General features: G+C 40.2%; 1 protein-coding gene across 1 annotated transcript in view; it reads left to right on the top strand.

The window, feature by feature from the left end:
* Creg2 (cellular repressor of E1A stimulated genes 2) overlaps positions 1-12431 on the top strand; it is a 38128-nt gene extending 25697 nt beyond the window's left edge. Inside the window, exons 3-4 of the mRNA XM_047523195.1 lie at positions 8427-8540; positions 9695-12431. Coding sequence (XP_047379151.1) covers positions 8427-8540; positions 9695-9842 — 262 coding nt within the window. The 3' untranslated portion in view covers positions 9843-12431. The remainder of the gene's footprint in view (positions 1-8426; positions 8541-9694) is intronic.
* The last annotated feature ends 9252 nt before the right edge of the window (positions 12432-21683 follow it).

The following is a 21683-nucleotide window of genomic DNA, read 5'->3' on the forward strand; positions in this document are numbered from 1 at the left end:
AGCATAGCAGTGGAGCAGTGGAGCAGCTGAGTGGCAGCCAGGGTGGGTCTGAGCATGGGCAGTGGCACAGGCCTCTGCCATCTGGAGCCTGCGTGCAGGTATGTGAGCCAGTGTCCAGGTGAGCCAAGGCGGTTGACCTGTCATCCTTCAGCAACCAGGCCTGGACATGGCACAAGGCCTGCTGCAGAGTCTCCTCTAGGCAGCGCTGCAGCACATCCAGTGACCTCAACCTCCACTGCCTGACCTGCCTCGAGAAAACGGAAGTAGGGCATACTTGAATGAAAGTTGAAACTCTAGAATTGACCAAGTGTTAGTGTGTTTCCAAACCCCAAATAGCATAAATTTGGACCAATAGAGTTAGTAGTTTTCCAGACCCTAATTAGCATAGGTTTGGACCAATAACAGTGAAAACCCAATGCTATATAGACCCCTAAACTAGCACACTCCAGGTGGAAGAAAACCTGCTATTAGTTCCCCTCTCACCCTGCAAGAGTTCTCTTCCTGTTCTTCAATAAATCCTAATGTTGCACTCACTCATCCTGGTCTGTGGATTTCATTCTTTGAATTCATGAGACAAGACCCCAGAAAGAAGAAGAAATTGAAGATGAGCTGCTGGGGTCTGCGGCACACTGGAGGGCGCAGCCTGCCCTTAAGAGCTGCAACCCTTCCTGGCTGCAGAGGGGAGCTGGTGCAGACCCCGCCTACCAGCAGAAGCAGTGAATCCCGTTTCATCTCAAGACTTCAGTTTCATCAGTACCACAAAAAGAAAAAAATAAAGAAATCAGACCTAACTAAAGGGTCCTGTCTCCAAATACAGACACATGGGAAATTAAGTCTTCCACATGAGAATTTTGAAGGAACATAGTCTTCAGTATTTCAAAACTGATCATACCACTAATTTGGGCAACACAATCCCAAACCCTCCAACCACTCCACCCTTTCAGGCCCCCACATAACAATTCAGTAACAAAGCAGCAGCTGCATCCTTTCAGGGCTGGCTACACAGCAGGCACTATTCGAACTATTTTACATGAATTCATGCATTTAATTCTCATGCAGTGGCCCAATGAATGCCCCCTCTTTCATTACCACAATCTGAAATAGAAGTTGGCAGCATTATTTGTGTTTTGGTTTTTTTTTTTTTTTTTTTCCTGCAAGGAGCAAATGGAAGGCTTTTTAAGAGTTGTAAGCCAAATAGTTCCTGTCAAAATGACTCAACTGTGCTGCGGTACCTTGGCCATTGACGATATGGAAACGAGTGTGTGTGATTGTGATCCATTAAAACTTTATTTAAGCACACCAGAGGTTGAACTTCTTGTAGCTTTCAACTGTCATAAAGTATTATTCTTCTTTTGATTTTTTCCCCAACCTCTTTAAAAATGTAAAATCCATTCTTACCTCTCAATCTGAACAAAACAAGTGACAGACCCATTTGGCCCGGAGGCTATAGTTCGCCAACTGAGAAATAAAATGAAGAGTAACAGAGAGAATGGCAACTTGATGCTGGTCAACCAACGCGGAAGTTACAGCAGAACATGGGTGATGTGATATATGTGTGTTAGGGCTAAATCTGCAGAGGAACAAGATGTTACTTAAGGGTACATTCCCAAGTTATAAAAACAGGCAAGAGTGTAAAGACCACTAAATTTAAGGTAATAAAGAAGGAAGAGAAGGGCATCCAGGTGAGTTGTGGGGAATTTCAATTGTATATGTCATTATTTTTTAAAAAAGGATCGGGAGCAAAAGTTACAACATGTTGAGACTTGACAAAGTTGTGTGATGGATATTGACAAAATAAGTCAAAATAGCTGCGCAAGTGTCAAAAAGAAGAGAGCAAAATCCTCTCCGAATCTGAGATTTACTGACAGGAGGAAGGTTGTCATGAAGAGATCATGTCGGGAACTAAATCCACCAAAGTGAACAATTTCCTGGACTCTAACCACATCTTTCAAGGTTTGAGGATTACTGGAGTGACCAGCTTTGCCGCCTGTCTCAGACATTCCAATGGACTTCCAAAATTTACCACCCCCTTTCTTTGTGTTGGGTGCCAAACTGTCAGACTTGGTAAAAGCCCAAGCCCACGTTGCCTCTGCAAAACACTGGTTTGGGTGCCTATGTTTCATTTTAACCTCATTTATTATTTCTTTATTTACAATATGTAGGGAAGGAAAGGAGCAATCTTCTTTCTGTCCATCATAAAGGGTAATGGTACTGGGTACAGTGGTGGACTCCTGTAAGCTCAGCTATTTGGGGACTGAGGCAGGAAGATCGCACATTGGAGGCCATTCTGGGCAACTTAGCAAGACCCTGTCTCAAAATTTAAAAATGTTAAAGCCTAGATATATAGCTCAGTGGTAAAGAGCTCCTAGGTTCAATCCCTAGTACCACCGAATGAAAAAATAATGAGGAATTATAGTGATGCACACCCTGTGATAACAGGTTAAAAAGAGGAAAGTATAACCAATTTGTTTGATAATAGTAACATGGAGACTTCAGATTGAGGTGAACTGCTCATTTTTATGCTTAGGCTGATGAACCTGAACAGTCAGGTAGAAACATGACTGAATAAAAAGCTAATGGAAACAGAGTGGGGAACCCAGCAAGGCCTGTCTGTTCTGACTTTTTCTGGTCCCTCTGTACAGCATCCCTTCCTCTCAAGTACAGTGCAGAACCCCTTCCGAACTTGGGGGTGGGTCTCAAGACTTACTTTCAGACAAGGTGGGTCACAGAATTGCATTGTGGGCAACTCTTATACAGAAAGGCAGGGGAAAGTTGGAGTACTCTTTTTAGGTCCCACAGCTTTGGGGAAAAGGGGTCCTGGTTTCTATGACCTGCCTTGAGGACAAGGAATTCTGGTTTCCATGACTTGGGGGAGAATGAGGAGAGAGAAACAGGAGGGCAGGAGAGGGTCAGGGAGGAGTTTGCCTTCTACAACCTTTCTTTTAGGTATCTTTTTCTAGTCCCAACAGGTACATCAGTTTTTATTATTTTATTCTTCATACCTTCCTATATGCTTAAAATATTTTATAATTTAATAGAAAAAAAATCTAAAGAAAAAACATAAGGAAAAATTGAGGAAGAAAGGTATTAAATCTATTATTTGTTTTGTGTTTAGTTAAGGCTTTTTTTCATTGAGTTTTGCAAATGTCTATGGTTTGAACATAAAACATTTTCATCAATCACTTAATACATTTTCATCAATCACTGCACACATAACTTCCCAAATTATAGTCAAATACAAAAACATTTTGAATAAAAATAGCTATGTTGCTGTAATGAGATGAATTGCCCCACCCCAAAATCATATGTTGAGGTCCTGGAAGAACAGAGTCCTAAAAAGGGTAACTAAGTTAAAATGCCATCATTAGAATGGTCCCATATGTCAGCTGTCCTTATAAGAAGAGGAAACACAGACATGCACAGAGGGAGGACCAAGTAAAGACATAAGCAGAGATGGCCATCTGCAAGCTGAGAAGAGAGTCTCTGAAGGGATAGAGCATGTGGTCAACACTTACCTTGGTCTTGGATGTTGAGCCTCCAGAATCACAAGAGATTACATGTCTATGAAGCCACCCAGTCTGTGGTACTTTGATATGACAGACTTAGCCAACTGGTATAATTGCTTTGTCCAATTATACAAATAACATAAACTCATTTCCAAATTAAACAATATGTAAAAATATAAATAAAAGAGAAAGAAAAAACCTATTATTCCACCACCATGAGAAAATCACTATTATTTTCATTAATACCCTTCCTAGTTTTTCTTCCCTTTGAAACACACACAATTTTACAAAAAATGGAAAAATCCGCTCCATAAAACATATTCCTTAGCTATCCAAAGACACTTGGGTTTCATTAAGGTAATATTTAACATTGTTAGAAATCTTTCCCCAGTCCATAAACCTCTGAGGTTCATGGAATCATAGTTTTTAAATGTGTGTTGGTTACTGAGCTTTTGGGGAGAAAGAAATGAATTGATACTCATTTGCTGAAAACAAAGGTATTGCTCACCCTGTGTGGCCAGGGTGCCAGGAGGAAGCCACAGAGGGGATGGTGCTCACTCTCCAGCATATCTTGTCTTATTAAAGCACTTGAGAATCAAATTAAGTACATGGAAATACATCCTTTATAGAAATTGGGGAAATCCTTAGTTCTGAGTAGAGCATGTGATTGTGCAAGAAGGGATATCAGAGAGAGAAGAGGAGATCCCTTGTTAAAAGATAGAGATTTGACTCACTGTGTAAGAAATTTTGTCTCCCATATTTTCTATTAATTTAAATTTCCATTACAGTTTATTAAAAGCTTTTAAAATTTCAGATTTCATTTTCAAACAATCAGGAAGTACCTATAGAATAATGTTTTACAAACATTTCCATGGAAGGAGGAAGAATGGGATAAAGCATGACATTTCTTTAAAGTCTAATATTTTACTCACAAAGGAATACACATTTTCCAATCTACTCTGTAACAAAGCCCTGTCACTTTAAAATAATCCTTTATGCTACTTACCAATGAGGATAATTGACAAAAATTATGAAAATGGTGACTTGTTTATTCTGTGACCTTGAAGGTGAACATCTTTGTAGCGTGAGAGATACTAAAACCAGGGGTCAAGTTCTCCAGAGTGACAAAACCAAGAGGATATGTAGACAGGTGACAGGGTACTTACTCATCAGGGGACTTGGCTCCTGTAGTTTTGGAGACCGTCCATGATAGGCCGTCTGCAGGTTGGAGACCCTAGATGCTGCTAACATGGCTCAATCCAAGTCCAGAGGTCTGAGAACCCAGTGGGCCACTGGTGATAAGTCTTAGAATCTATAAAGTCCTGAGATCCTGGAGCCTGACATCTAAATGCAAGATAATAAGACCCTTTACCATTTCTCTAGGTGTTATGGGTTTAAATGTGAGATGACCCCTGAAAGACAATGTGAGACAATACAGAAATGCTCAGAGGTAAAAGGATTAGATTATGAGAGTTAAAATCTAATTAGTGGTCTAATTCATTTGACTGATTAATTATTTGAAAGACCTACTGTTGTGGGCAGGGTGTGGCAGGTAGGGTGTGGCTGGTGGACGTAGGTCCCGGGGGTAGGGCTTGGGGGCTCATATTTTGTCCATGGCACCTCACTCTCTCTTCTCCCTGGTCACCATGAGTTGAGCTTTCCTCCTCTACACCCTTCCGTCATGATGTTTTGCCTCACCTCAGGTCCAGAGCAATGGAGTCGCCACCAACCATGGACTGATCCTCTGACACCATGAGCCCCAGATTAAACTTTCCCTCCTCTAAGTTGTTCTTGTTGGGTATTTTGGTCACAGTGATGAAAGGCTGATGAACACACTAGGTATTCCATAATCCAGTCCAGTTGACACCTAACTTTAACTCACACTCGGTTTTAGAGATAGTGAAAAGGGGCTGAGTTCTTCTGAAGGAGGCCAGGAGCTCTCATGGGTTGAGGAGAGAGTGGTAGAGATGCACGTTCTGTGGAGCCCCAGTCTGGCACAGGGTGCAGGCCAGGGCTCCCAGGCAGGTGAATGCTCTTGATGAAAGTAGTACATCATCATTGTAACACTCAAAGAACAGAGAAGTACAGAAAATAAAAACGAACCCCTCGTCCTAAACCACAAACCCCTCAAGCCCTCTGAAATTACCACTTCTGTTGTACACTTCCAGAACTTTTTCCAAGCACCCATCAACATATATGTAGTTAGGGATTTAAAATGAAATCATCTGCATCTATCATTCTTCAGCTAACTATTTTTACTCATTATTTGATCTTGGACACTTAGACTCTATGTCATTCTTTGAAAGGCCAAATTTAATAACATTGAGAAAACTTAGTTTCTTTGTGTTCCCCCAGTGCTAAGCATTTTAGTTACTTCCATTTTTGCCATCATAAATGAGGTTATAACAAACCTGTAAATTTTTTTTTTCCTGTGTGCTACTCTTTTTTTGATCCCCAAGGCAAGCTTGTGAAAAAATGTTGTAATATGATATTTAAAAGGCCACAGTCAGGTAATAGGAAAGATAATTCATAAACTCTGGGGACTGATTGAATCTGGGAGACAGATTGGGAGTGTCCAGTCAGATATATTCAGATACAAATGGCCAGGTGACAGATGGCATAGTTCCTTTTTTTTTTTTTTTTTTTTTTTTTTTGGTACTGGGGATTGAACTCAGGGGCACTCAACCACTGAGCCACATCCCCAGCCCTATTTTGTATTTCATTTAGAGACAGGGTCTCACTGAATTGCTTAGCATCTCATTTTTGCTGAGTCTGACTTTGAACTCTTGATTTTCCTGCCTCAGCCTCCCAAATCACCAGGATTACAGGTGGGCACCCCCATACCAGGTTTAGTTCCTTCTTGAGACCAATGTCTTGGGTCCCTCGGGTCTGGCTGTGCCCTTGACAAGTTATGGAACTGTCTATATTGCATTTCCCTTGACTCTAAAGGGAGGTTAATAATAAAACCTACCTCACAGGGTTATCATGAAGATCACAAAATATCACATGACTACAAACTTCCTTGGTATAAAAGTCAACAAATCCCATTATAGCAACAATCTTAGAAATACAAAAAAACCATAACAATCAACCCTCCATAGGCATAGGTTCTGCATCCATGGATTCAATCAACCTGGGATTAAATATACTAAAATAATTGTGTCTCTTATGAACATGAAAACTTTTTTCCTTATCATTATTCCCCAGACAATTACGCATAACAACTATGTCCATGGCGTTTATATTGCATTGAATATTATAAGTAATCCAGAGATGATTTAAAGTGTTCAGGAGGTTGTGCACAGGTCCTGTGCAGATACTATACCATTTATGTGAGAGCTTTGAGCATCTGTGGATGTTGGTGTCTGGGAATGGGGAGCTCCTGGAAGCAATGTCCCCCACAGAAGCCAAGGGTGACTTTAAGAGCATAAGTGACCGGCATTGTCACTGTATTACCTCATCCTGGACCACCTTCTCAAATACTTATGGGGAGAATTTGCAAAGTGCATGAGACTTCAGCTGTGGCCAGGAGGAGCTTTTCTCAGGAATTTAAATAATGCCACTCTTTGAATAACAATTGGAGAATCAGATTCTCCTATCTGTACATCTTCCAGAAATAGGTAACTTCCCATGAGAGGTGAGTGAGAGGATAAAATTCCCATCCCACACCCTCCCTGGCAGCTGCTTACAATGCAAGGAAACATTTCTTAGCAAGCAGTCACAAGTACAGTCACACTACTGATATTAATATTAATATACCTTATGCTGATTAAGGAACCCCCAGTGTAGGTTCTGATGGCAAAATTTGAAACTATTTGCCCTATAGTCACTACTAGATCCAGGCAGATGTGCTGTACCATTTGGGGGTACTATTCATATTACCTTCTAAAGGAACGGCACACCCCTCCCCCCAAGAATTGTGCAGGATGGCAACATTATTTCAGAAATTGACTCCTTAGTGGGTCTTGCAGATAGTAGGCATGGTGTGTGCATTTTTAAAATGTTTTATTGAAGTATAATTAAAGAATTGCACATATTTGTAGTGTACAATTTGACAAATTTAGACCTATGCAAATACCAGGAAAAGACACATTCAACACCTCCTAAAATTTTCTTGTGTTTGTTTGTTTTGGTTTGGTTTCATAGTACAAATACTTAACCCTTTTTGAAAAAGGGTCAATATTGTATTGTTATATCTAGGTACAAAGTTGTATAGAAGATCTCTAGAACTTATTCCACTAAGGTAACTATGTTAATTAGCTTTCTATTACTGCAACAAAATACCTGAGATGATCAACTTATAAAGATAGATGGTTTATTCTGGCTCACAGTTTTCAGAGGTTTCAGTGCATGGTCAGTTTGTCAGATTGCTCTTGGTCCTGTGGCAGAGCATCATGTCATGGTGGGAAGCACACAGCAGAGCAAAACTGATCACCTCTTGGCTAGGGAGAAAAAAGGAAAAAAGAAAGAGAAGGGACTGTGGTCCCACCACCCCTTCAAGGGCACATTCCCAGCAACTAGAAGACCTCTCATTAAGCCTCATCTCTTAACATTTCCACTACCTCCCAACAGTGCCTACTTGGGGACTAAGTCTTAATTACATGAGCCTTGGGGGGACATTCCAGATACAAATTCCAGCAGTAATCAAAATGTCACCTTTTAATAACAAATCCCCATTTCTCCTGGCAGATGCATCCTTGACTTCTGATGACTTCTAATTGCCTCTCAACCATAACCCTCAACTTACCAAAGCACACCGATCATACTGCCTATGCAAAGTATTTTAAGCCCATTACAGTAAAAATCTGAATGAGATGATCAGAAATTTGACTAGCACTTTAAACTTTTCACAAATCCTTAGTGTTTCAGACTGATGTTCTGTCATTGTTTTAATATGTGAAAAATATTCTTTACCTGCAGAAAAAACATTGTGGACCCAGAAGATCCCCGATGTGTCCGCTTAACGCTCACTGGCCGGATGATTTCAGTATCCTCAGAAGAAGTAGAATTTGCCAAGCAGGCCATGTTTTCAAGGTGCGTAGATGCTCTAAAATTGGTTGACCCAGAAATTATACATTAATAAAGCATAACTTCCATTGGTTGTGCCATTTGATGCCTCAGATGCAAGGACAGTGGTTGATCTGTGCTGCCCTTCAGTGGCAATGTGACCAACTTTGTGCTGGTCACTGTGATCACTATCAGGGGCAGCAGAGGCCATGGAGGCCAGACAGGCGGACCACGGTGGGCTGACACCACCTTTAGAAAACACCCCACACTGAAGTGTTCCAGGCACAATTCCTACAAATTTGCATCCTTTGGCAACATCCCGCCCTGCAATGAAAATAGCTGAACCTGCCTAATCAAGTCAATGCAACAAACACTGCCCTGTGTCTACTCTAAGCTTTTGCTTTGTTACAGATGTTTTTCCCTGTTCGTCTTTGAATTATGTTTGTAGCATTTTCATTTATCAAGAACATTTTTATGAAGTTAAAAATATTAGTGAGCCATGACCCCTACCTGTAAGGATATTATAATGTGTGCAGGGGTACCCGTGGGGGAAAAGGCAAACCAATCAATAGCAGAAGGTGGAGTGGGATGTTTCCTGTTCACTCTTATTGGTTTCTCAGACTGGACCAACAGTCCTGAGCTTGCAGCAGGAATGGAAACCTTTCCATGAGCAGATGTGTTTCACGGGCTCCCCATTTTATTAACATTTCACGCAGAGATGCATGAAGCTTTTCTTGATGTTTCCTACTAACAATCACCAGCATCCACTGAGCACTCGCTCTGCAGGTGTTTTACGTATGCTTTCTTATTTGCTCCTCACAAACCTTCCTGACCGGAGTACCATCAGACTCACCACATGACAGGTAAAGAGAGACTGTGACTTGTGAGCACCAATGGCCCACAAGGCATTGTAGTTCATTAGCAGTTGAACTTGGGTCAAATCAAGGAGCCTGGCTTGGGACATGGCATTTTTGCCACTCAATGTGGAACTGCAAGCTTCCTGCCTTCCTAAAGCTGTCCCAGGCCCTGACACCCAACTCCTCAGCTTCTGCTTCTGCTTCTGGCTGGGTTGAGCAGCTCTCAGCCCAAATAAGACTAGGAATCTGAAGGTTCAAAACTGGCCCCAGGGTGCACCCCTTGGATAAGAACATCTTTATTGTGATCTCTCTTTGTTCCTTCAGGCACCCAGGGATGAGGAAGTGGCCCCGTCAGTATGAATGGTTCTTCATGAAGATGAGGATAGAATACATTTGGCTTCAGAAATGGTATGGAGGTGTATCTGACATTTCTAGGGAGGAATATTTCAAAGCGGTTCCCAGAAAGGCCTGATGGAATGGAAGAAAGTCCTTGGTGTTTGCGTTAAAGTGAAAACCTTTTACGTGATGTAACCAGACAGCTCTTGAATGCTGTCTCTTCGTTGAAGGCTTCCTGGCTGCCCTGTCATTGCTACAGCAGAATGAGAGAGGACGAAGAGAGAGCCTCGTGCTAGACTTGAGACTCAAGTGGTCATTCGAAGATCCTCCGTTCACACAGGTACTTCACAGAGATAGTCTTCATTTACACTGCATTCAATCCAGACTCACTTCTTGGTTGTCAAAATGGCACACTGAGACCTTTGCTGGTCCATTCTTTAGGAAAAAATTATACCTGTGTGTACAATATGATTGCTTTGTATTGTGGGAGTGTTTTTGTTGTTTTCTGTGCCAAAAGCAGTGTCTGGGATCAAAGCTCATTGTAACCACAAAGGAGTTGAATGTGCATCACACAGCCTCAAAACCGTGTACGGGTGAGTATGGAAGACTCTCTGTCTGTGGATTATTCATCATGCTCCTGGATTGCAAATGCATTATTGAGTCACGTTTGCTAGATTGTACCGGTCCCTGATGAAGCTCCTTCCCCTATATTATGACCATCAATGTAAGAACATGCAGAGTTTGCAGCACAGGCCTATTCTATATAAGCAGATGTTGGTATAGCATTAAAAAGAATGGGATAGATTTGATCTCAAGCTTTTTAGATCCCAGCTGCTCACATTTTTTCATAGAGAGTTCCCCTCTTGCATGCTTGAGGAGTGGCATCCAAAATAAGAAGCACCTCATGCCATGGTTTGTAGAGAGGAAAAGGGGAAAGGTTAGGCTGTGAAGGGAAAAGACAAAGTCTAAGAGAAGGATGAAAGAGGTCAGTAACTGAGGGCCCTTTCCAGAGGTTGTCCCATTTAGGCCCAACCAACGGGTGCCTGTCGTCATTGTCACTTACAGACAAGGAAACTGAGGTTCCACATGGCTCAGTTAACATTCCAGGGTCAGATTCCTGAATTCACTGCACATAATGGATGGAGTGGTACCTCCAAGAGTTTCAATTTTAAGAACAAAGAGTTACTGAAATGCTTAGGTAGTCACTGAACCAGGAAAATCCTTAAAGTGATTTGAAAGACAATGACTGATTTGTCTGGAGATGATTTGTCACTATTATCAGGAAAAGAAAAGTGTGTCAGAAATTTGAGTACTACAAATTTAAATTTTTATACAAGTTATATGCAGGAGCTCCTGGTGTTTTTAAGAAACTGCATCTGAGTATACATCCTGCATGGACCAATGTGTGCACACCTAAGATCTCTTACAATTGAAATCTAAAGGATCTAGTAAAATCCAAGTTTTCTATTTTTCTATAATGGTTGTAACTCTCTTTGGTGGATTAGGTATGCCATATAACACAAAAACACATCATTATGTATAGGAAATTCTTAAATAAAATATTATGAATGGTTATGTTTCTGCTAAACAAAATAAGACATGAAGAAGGTGTGAGTTGTCAAAAATATATTTTAAGTGCCTATTACTAAAAACATAGTAAGATGCACAGAATTCATTTTTTTTCATAAGCCTGTTCTCAGAAGAGTTCCTAACAATGGTAATTTCTAGTATATAAAAATAAGATACATTTTTCAGGGTATTTCATATTTTCAGAGTTTAAAGTTATTGCTACCCCAATTTTAAAGAAAGAAAGGGGGGAAACTGGAAGAACAAGTCACCTCCTTGAAAGTACTCCATAAGTTAATCTCTAACCTAAATCCTTGGAACATCCTCCCTATCCTGTCTTCAGATAACGTACCTACATCAGGTTTGCTTTGATATTCAGTTCCATTTGGCTCATTAAAGGTCCCTGGTGCTTCAGAGGGTTTTACAGAGTGGGTTCCATTTGTAACCACTGGCAAAGGTTGTCAGGTAGTTATCCAAATTTCATGAAACGAAATCTGAACAATAAGAATAATCTTGAAAATTCATAAGTTTGAGTCCATTGGGCCCCATTCAGGTCATTATGTTCCAGAAAATCTCTTAAAAAATGTACATTGATTAAAAATATTAATTTTTAATTAAAATTGTATTGGGGACCTGGGACACAGTGATAGAGTGCTTGCCTGGCATGTGTGAAGCCCTTGGTTCAGTCTCGAGCACTGAAAAGAAAAAAATGACTATACTGGAAGTTTTAGACACAGAAATAAGGCAAGAAAAAGAAATAAAATGAATATGAATTGGAAAAAAGAAATAAAAGTATTCCTATTTACAAATGAATTATCTACATAGAAAATTCTAAATAATCTACTTTTTAAACAATTTATTAAAGCACCTGAAACTAGTGAGTGAAGTAAGACCTCAGGATACAAGATCAGTGCATGAATATATGGAAAAAAAACTATAAACACAATACCACTTACCACCACTCCAAAGAAAATTAAATACTTGGGGTATAAATTTAACAAAACATGTACAGAATTTGAATGCTGAATACATTTTATATGCTAATGAAAGAAATCAATCATTTAAATAAATGAAGAGATATACCATATTCATGGATTTAAAGACACAAAGTAGTAAAGATGTCAACTCTCCCAAACTGATCTCTTGGTTTAATATAATTATTATAGAAACTCCAGAAATATGCAAACAAGTTTTTTTGAAAAGTTTTCAGGCTTTGGGATAGCTGAAACAATCTTTTAAAAGAAGAACCAAGTAGGAGAAATCACTCTACCCAATGGAAAAATTTATTATATAGCAGTAGTACTTAAGATGATATGTTATTGGTAGAGGTTTAGATGCATATGTCAATAGAACAGAACAGTGAGAAATAGTCCCACACAAATATGCTTAACTAATTCTTAATAAAGATACAGAATTAATTCAACACAAAGAGGATAATGTTTTTAATAAATGTACTGGAGCAAGAGGATAAAGTGAACCTTGGACTCAATTTCATACCTCCTATAAAAATTAACTCAAAAGAGATCATATCTGTAAACATAAAGTGTAAAACTATAAAACTATAGAAAGAAATATATCATGTTTTGAATCAATGGCTAAGCAAAGGGTTCCTTGACCTGACACCAAAAGCACAATCCCTAAAAGGAAATTTTGATAAATTAGACCTTATAAAATTTAAAAGATTTGTTCTACAAAAGACCATGTCAAGAGGAGGAGAAGCAGGGCTATATACTGAGAACAAATATTTGCAAACCACACATCTGACAAAAGACTGGTATTTAGAATATATGAAGAACTCTCAAAACTCAACAGCTTCAAAAATCCAATTAGAAAATGGTTATGAAGGACCATTTCACTGCAGAGGGTCTACAAATGGCAAGTAAGCACATGCAATGATCTTCAACATCATTAGCCATTAGGGAACAACAAAATAAAACCACAATGAGATATCACTGCACACCTACCAAGATTGCTAAAATAAAAATGAATGAGAACACCAAATGTTGGCAAGGATACCTAGCAAGAAACTGGATCAGTCATCCACTGCCACTGGGAGTGTAAAATGGAATACGCACTCTGGGAAACCATGCAGCTGTTTCCTGACCAGATGTGTAACAGCCATGCCAACCAGCAATTGTACACCTGGGCATTTATCCCAGAGAAATGAAAACGTATTTTCATAGAAAAAACTTGCACATGAATTATTCATAATATTAAAGAACTGGAAACAACCAGATGTCATTTAACTGGTGATTGGTAAAACAAATTGTGATACATCCATTGCATGGAAAACTATTCAACAGTAAAAAAGAGCTAATTAGCAATATAGGCAGCATCTGGGATGATTCTCCAGCGAATCATGATGAAAAAAATCAATATTAACCGCTTGCACACTATGTGATTCCATTTATGTAACATTTTGAAGTGCAAAATTATGGGAATGGAGACTAGATTAGGGGTTGCCAGGGAGGAAGGTAGAGAACAAGAGAGGTGGTTATAACTGTGAAAGGGTAACACTAAAGAACCTGTGGTGATGGAATGTTCAGTATTTTGACCAAATCCTGGTTGTGAAATTGTACTATAGTTTAACAAGATATTACCTTCAAGGGAACTGGGTTAAAAGTTTCAGAGGAGTTTTTGATATTATTTCTTAAAACTGCGTGTGAATCTCTAAATACCTACGACTATCTCAGAAACTACAATTATCTCAGAGGGAAGGGTTTAATACAAACAAGACTCAAGCCTTCACTTAAGGCATTGTGTTCTCTCTTAGTTGGTCCCCCAGAAAACAGGTAACTGAGCTAGTGCCAAAATCTAGCAGGAAAGGGACAACATTTCTTTTGTTTAACCAGAAATACACATGTTTATGGGAGAGATATTAGCCTTCTTTAAAAGATTTCTAAATGTATTCAATTTAATGTTGAATACAAATTAATAAAAATCCGACAGTGGCTGGGGTATAGCTCAGTGGTAGGGTACATGCATAACATTCTCCAGGTGCTCGATTAACCCCCAGCTCTGCATAGAAGGAATTGGACAAATCTGTGCATAGATTTTAGGTGCGACACTAAGGAGGGGAAGATGTCTGAGTGGTATATTAAGAGGGGGAAGAAGTACCCACAACTGCATATAATGATTCTCTGCTGATGTTTATACAAATAACTGTATTTCCTCTACATATTCTGAGAAGGAATTCTTTTGTTTCTGTGAATAAGTGAACTAAAGTACAGCCAGATCCACGTGTTTTTATTTACAGTGGCTGGACATAGCCATGATGCCAACACATAGTGTGATTCTGCTGTCTCTTGTCTCAATATGCCTTGTCTATACTGACTCTGTAGCAGAGTTGTTTGGGAGTTGAAATGTGTTTCTACAATTTGCCCAAAACATCTGAATTTCATTTTTAATAAGTGAACTATCAAATACTGCTTTGAAAATAAAACTCCTCTGGAATAATTTATTGATGCTTATTTGATTGCTATAGCAGCAATCATGGAAAATGTGAATTGTAATGAAGCTATGATTTGTCTGTCCCATGTAATGCATGTGGAGTATAAAATGTTTTCAAAACTAGATGTGTCAGTTTCACCAAAGACTATTTCATTCCCGATGTGGTTTCTGTGCTTGATTAAATGAAATTACAGTATTTATATATAGTTATTTCATGTTACAAATTAACATTACTTAACTTCTAAGAAAATAGATTCTAAATCGGTGAATGAGCTCACAAAATTTCCAATAGAAAGAAAAAAATGAACTGGGTGACATTACACTGTGACTTTTTTTTTTTTTTTTTTTTTTTTTGAGAGGGGTCTTTCTATGTTGTCCTGGTTGGCCTTGAACTCCTGGGCTCAAGCGATCCTCTGGCCTCAGTCCTCTAAGGAGCTGCACACCTGACTGTTGTTTTTTAAAGGCTCTGAATAAAATGTACTTCATTCACAAACCTAAGAATGCTGATATAGGGGGCTGGGGATGTAGCTCAGTTGGTAGGGTGCTTGCATCACATGCACAAGGCCCTGGGTTCAATCCCCAGCACCACAAAAAAAAAAAAAAAAAAAAAAAAAAACTGATATAGTCACACTTTGGTGTTCCCACTCTTGAAAGATTTTGCCATTTTTAGCACAATTTTTCCCTAGAGTTTAAGGCTAGAAAAAGTTCTATTTTGTATTTGAGAAAGCACAACCAAGGGGTCACACCCTGAGTGTGGCAAAATAAATGACATACACCCATGAGAGTGACCAATCCTGGCTGAATGGGCCTCTGAGGACCACCCATCAACACCCTCTACTTAAGGTACCAAACCATCCGGCTCAAGCCCTAGTGGGGATTCCTGGGATGCAGGACTTTCCACAGTAATGCCAGGGAAGTCCTGGAAACCTGGATGGGTTGGTCCCCCATTCCTCAACTCCACCTCAGTCCTATGTCCTGGACCATGCCTTGGAGTCGTTCATTTCCAGAACTGACCATGCAACCAGACCCCTCCACCCATGCATGATTCTGTCCTTCCAGCCCTTTCTCTTCTGCTGCCCAAACACTGAGATACTTCAACTTCATTCCCTGGCGCACCTGCTTGAGAAAGTAACCCACCACAGGACTGGACCATAATGGAGAACAAGAACATGGCCCTGCCCTCAGGATGCTTATTTAGTGAAACAAATAGTCATCAGCCTATGGATTTGATGCTCCATCAGTTCAGTCAATATCTTCAATATCCACTATGTTCCATCAGACCACACAGCACAACCTAGCCCTGGATAAATTCAGCTTCAACTCTGCAGCCAATTTTTATTCACAAGGATGACTCCCATCTTAAACCTGAGGTCCACATCCTTGACTGGGAACAGTGTGACTCTAGTGTGGTTCCCTACCACTCTTTACCATTCTCTTATGGATTCTGCCTGAGAACTCTGAAGCTTTCAGATGAGTGAATTCCTTACAGGAACAGAGTTCTTTCCCTGCATGTAGAATGGTTTTCTTGGAAAGAGTCCCTCTGCTCCAATGTAGGCAGGAGTAAGGATAAATTTATGCAAGGTAGAGGCAGGTGTAGTGGAAAAGGAGAAGGGGACCCAAAGGGCCACTATGGAAATTAATCTGGAGAAGTGTCAAAGCTTAAATGAAAATATATCTTCAAGGACAAAGAATTTATTCAGGAGTGAGCAAAAAAAAAAAATTACAATCCAGGATGCACACTTCAGCAATCCACAGATGCACACAAAGAGGGAAGGGTAAGGAAGCTTTTACAGCAAAAGGGAGAAATTCACATAAGCTGCTTGGACAGAGTTCACTGGTCTTGGAGACATGCAGCAGGAGTTGGCACCAGCCCATTGTCTGAGTGATCTATGGAAAGCATCTTGCCCGGAGTGTTGTGATTCTACAGAACGTTAAAGACAAACTTTGTTACAGAAATCTATGCTGAAGTATGAGGCACCAAGGGCTTTCTAGTAGGAGCTTCCTAGGAATCCTTAAGAGTTCTTATTGCGTACAGGCAGGATATGGAATCCGCTCCCAGCTCCTCATTCCTTCCCAGCTCTTGATTTTATCTGGGTCTGACAAGAGTGACTGTGTCTTGGTAAGAGCGATTTTCTCAGCAGGAGGAAAGTCAGCGATGGCAGGAGATGGGTGTGCAGTTAGAAACTGGCTGGTAGGAGACCCAGTACACCCCAGGGCAGCTGCAGCAGGGGTGGGGTGGGGGACCTGAGCCCACAAGCTGGCAGGCTGAGGCACTGGAAGCGGGGATATGGAATAGTAGAGGTGACTGGGAAGATGATGGTGGGGGTGAGTCAGATGCCATGTCAGAGTGAAGGTGAGCAGAAGGAGGGTGGGCAGGGAGCAGGGGAGAGACCAATCGAGAGCCATGAGGCACACCCTGCCATCTGCTTGTCAACTACAGCTCAAGATAACCTAATGCCATGGGCTTAAAGGAGGAGGGTTCTTTTGCTCTGTTTCACTAGAGGAATGATAATTTCTAAATCACTGTTAAAGGAAAAGTAAAGAAGGCCATTGCTCTGGACTAAGCCCCTGCCCTGGGCCCCAACAGAAACCAATCTAAAAATCAAGATGGAATCACTCACGCTATAGTTCCACCTCACCAAGCTGAAACTAAGCTGTTTATATATGACCTTCTGAGAAGTCAGAATTATATGAATGACAGCCAAGTGACTGGCCAGTTTTAATTGGCATAATGAAAAAATTCCCTCTGACTTAATCCTTATGCAGAAAGGTGACCTGAGAAGTAACCTGATGCTATTCAACCAGTGATTTTCCTATTGTCTTGTCGCCCTGTCCCTACCTTACAAAGAAAGTAACTCTGAAATGACCAATCCACTTTCCCATCTTTGTTCCTGCTTTCTTCAACTCTTTTCTGCCTATAAAGTGGATCTCCCCTGCTTGGCTCATTGGAACACTTCCTATTTTATGAATGATGTGTTACCCCTTTCTAGAATCACAAGATAAGTCAAGATCTTTAAATGTGTTATTTTATCCTTTGATGGCGCTCACATGGCTTTCAGACTGAGGTAACTTGAATCCAAATCCTCTCATTCTTGCAAATTTGGGGAATCAGTGAACTCTTGGTGACTCAATTTCCTCCTTGGCATCATCATCATGCAAAGCCTGATCTTCCCTAAGGGTTAAAGAAATGGCTGTTACATGACTTCTCATTTTCACATTGTATAGACGTCATTTGACGCTATTTGAAAGGGTTGATTTTGTCTCCTCCTGCTGTGACTCACCTCCCTCACCTTCTTACCCCTTCACTGAAGTCTCATATTCTTCTGACCACTTCCAGAAGAACTGATGCCCCTCCACGCGTTTCTGACAGGTTCCTGGTTTCCAAATCTGGAGATTTTGTAGTGCCGCGGGGGCAAAGCATCACTGCGCCACCTGGTGGCTCCGTTTGGGAACTTCACTTTCTCAGAAACGTATTCAGGAGAGAAAACAGTCCTCGACACAGGCAATGAGGTATCTGTGGTGGACACACATACACACCAAGATACACCCAGAAAAAAATATTTTCCTGTACACTAAAGACAAGACAGGCTCTCAAAAAGTGCTATTTTGATAGTGATATTTTAAATTACTTACAGCAATTACAGTAACTGGATTCCTGCTGTGAGCTAACATTATGAGTTCATTTAGTTCTTGTATCTGCCTGTGAGGCAGAAGATGCTTTAGTCTTTTACATGGGCAACCTGAGGCTCAGCAAACGCAGAGACTGTGTTCCTGGGTGTCAGGGCCAGGTAGGAGGCTGAGTAGGTATGAACCCCAGGAATGACTCCAACTCCTTTCTTCTCTTCCGTTGCTTTGGGGCTTTCTTCTCTTCCTTCTGATCTCAGCACCTGCTCCCCACCCCCAGTCAGACAGTGGCTGTCCAGGCACTGGCCTCAGACACAGGGAGACACCATTGCCAGCAGATAGCACGGGCATTTGCTGTGCCCCTTCAGGAAGCCTCGATAAGCCGTATAGTACCTCGTCCTCACCTGTGAGGTAGGGCCTCTTATGCTCTAATGGCAGAGTGAGAAAACCTGCGTAGAATCACGATGCTATTAATTGGCAGCACACCCTTGTGAGCTCAGCTTTCCGAGTTCCTGCTCTGATCTGCCATCCGTTAGTCTTACCCAGGTTAATGGATATATTTCTCAAATGGAATCATGATTCAAATTTTGATTTTGATTCAAGCATATTTACAAGAACCATAATGCAAATGTGGATTCATGGTGGCCTTCTGCGGTGCAGGAAGGACTTTGGCCCTGCCCCTTGCCCTCTTCCCTTCTTGGGTCTTTTACTCTTCTAGCCCTATCAATCTCTTTGTAGCTAATTCCCAGCATTAAACTCCTCTTTACTTAAAATTGTGCTTCTGTTTCCCTGTTGGACACTGGCATACCACCTAACATAGCAGACATTTTCATGGCATGAGTCCCTTTCCTTTCCATGGTACCGAGGATTGAACCAGGGTTTGCACGTGCTGGGTAAGCACTGCCCCACTGAGTCACATCCTTAGCTCCACATGAATCTCTTAGTTTCTCGTGCAATTAAGGCATCTATCATGACCATATCCCACATTTCTTATGTCATCATGCAATTATGCATAAAGCATAATTGCTTTATTAAATAGAAATTACAGAAGGTCATTGTTTTGGACTAAACTCTTATTCTGAGCTCTAGAAGACCAAAATAAAAACCAATATGAAGTCATTCATGCTAAACTTCCCCGTTAACAAACCAAAACTAAGTTTGTTATCTGACCTTCCAAAAAAACCACAAGAGATAACATCCAAATTTCCCAAATATGCCAGTTTCAGTTGGCATGATATTAAATTTCCTCCTGTCTTAAACCTTATATTTAAAAAGTAACCCCAAGTAACCTGATCTTATCCAATCAGATATTATTCTATTGTTCTGTCTCCCCGTTCCAGCCTTACAAGGAAAATAATTTTAAGGTCACCAACTCTATTTATTTCTCTTGTGGTGCCAGAGATTGTACCTGGGACCTTGTGCGTGTTAGGCAAGTGTTTGACCACTGTGCCACATCCACAGACCCTACCAATTCACTTTTTTTTTTTTTTTTTTTGCAGTGCTAGGAATTGAACCCAGCACTCTACCAACTGAGTTATATCCCCAGCCCACCAACTCACTTTTTATTTCTTTGTTTCTGCTTTCTTTTCTGTGTATAAGATCAACCTCCTCTGCTCAGCTCATTGGAACATTTCTATTTTCTGGAATTGTGTTGCCAGCCTCTAGACTCACAAATAAACAATTAAGATCTTTAAATTGTTATACTTTTGTCTTTTGACAATATCTAAAACCAATCTGAGTGTATCTTTATACTAGAGTCACTTTTTTTTAGATACTTTTGAAAGGATCATGTAGTTGACCTAAAAATGTTTGAGAACAATAAAACAATATACATTTTGTGGGTTTTTTTGGTTTGGTTAACATAGCAATTTTTTTATTGTATTCATTGATGATATACTATATTCTGCAAAACACTTGGTGATTTTTTTTTTTTTTAAAGATCCAAGCAATTCCCTCTCTGGGGAGTTAATTGAGAAAGTAAAACTCAACTCAGACAGAAAGAAAAGATCTGCCCTGCCAAGAATCAGGCTAGCATATAGGCATAGAGCCAGCTGCAAACCTAACTAGGAACAGTATTTTCCCCAAGGTCGTGGTGCAGCTGTGCAATGTCATAAAAAACCCCTTTTTGAGTAGCTTCTGCTTTTTCAGTCAGTGAGAAACTGCATTCCAAAATCTTAGGATATCAGGAACTTTGGTTTTTGAAATCAAATCAGTAAGAATGAAATGTTCCACCTTTGCCTGGAGGGTCTAAATCTTTGCACCTGGAGAAGCAGCCCCAGCTTTAACCACAGACAAAGACCAGGCTTCCATACACAACACTGAAGAGCTACTCAACTTCCTTATTTCCAGGAAACGGGGCTGTGAGTCTAGTTTGCAGTCTAGTATGTTCTTAAACACAACCTGTTTGCCTCAAGGCCACCAAAATATTCCTTTGTTTAAATTTTACCTAGCTGCCTCCCTTCCCCCAAATCACATCATGACCTTATCTCTCTGGAGAAGTGCCCAGTAGTTCTACTGATATGCAGTCTCCCTCATTTCCAAGAGCCAACTAACCAGACTCCTTTGGCCTTTTGCCCCTAGCAGCAGTTGGGGGTCCGAGGTGGGTGGGAGGCAACGGTGCGGTGGAGAAACAGCACACAGAGACACCAAGTGTTCTGAGGCTGAGTCTGAATCTTTATTGTTCACATAGTCTTTTTGTATGTTTTTTCTTTGGGATCAATTACATCATTTCATGGTTAATACAAGGAAATGTTAAGTAAAAAATCTTCAAGAGTATAATTAATGATCTTATTCAAGAAACATGTTTTTACTGTATGACAGCTTAAAAAGAAAAACAGTTCCCAGCAAGGTAGAGGGCACCATGCTCCGTTTAGTTCTGATTTCCCTGAAAGAATACGACATTAAGTTTCTGTAGAAGTTACCCCTTTCAAGAACTCTAATGTTAGTTATTAACAGTGGAATGTTTTTGTTATTACTAACAGAGAATAGAGGAATCAGCTTATAGTTAATATTTATTCTATTTCATGTACTCAATGTTGGACTAAAACTAACTAGACATAGGAAGAATACAAATTGTACTTTTGATTAACCTATTTATTAAGTGGGAAAAATATCCTTAAACTTAATCATAAACACTAAGAAAGCAATGAAGACCAAACACCACATCAAAGCTCAGAGGAATACTCTCACATACTTAAATATAACTTTTAGAGAATTTGTATACTAAAAGAAATCAGAAACTCCTTACGAATTTGAGCAAATCATAATTGCTTATTTATAATTTCATCTAAGTATTAATATTAAACTTGATTGTATGTTATTTTGTGTCCCAGCACCA

The sequence above is a fragment of the Sciurus carolinensis genome, chromosome 13 (assembly GCF_902686445.1).
Source record: "Sciurus carolinensis chromosome 13, mSciCar1.2, whole genome shotgun sequence".
Classification (NCBI taxonomy): Eukaryota; Metazoa; Chordata; class Mammalia; order Rodentia; family Sciuridae; genus Sciurus; species Sciurus carolinensis.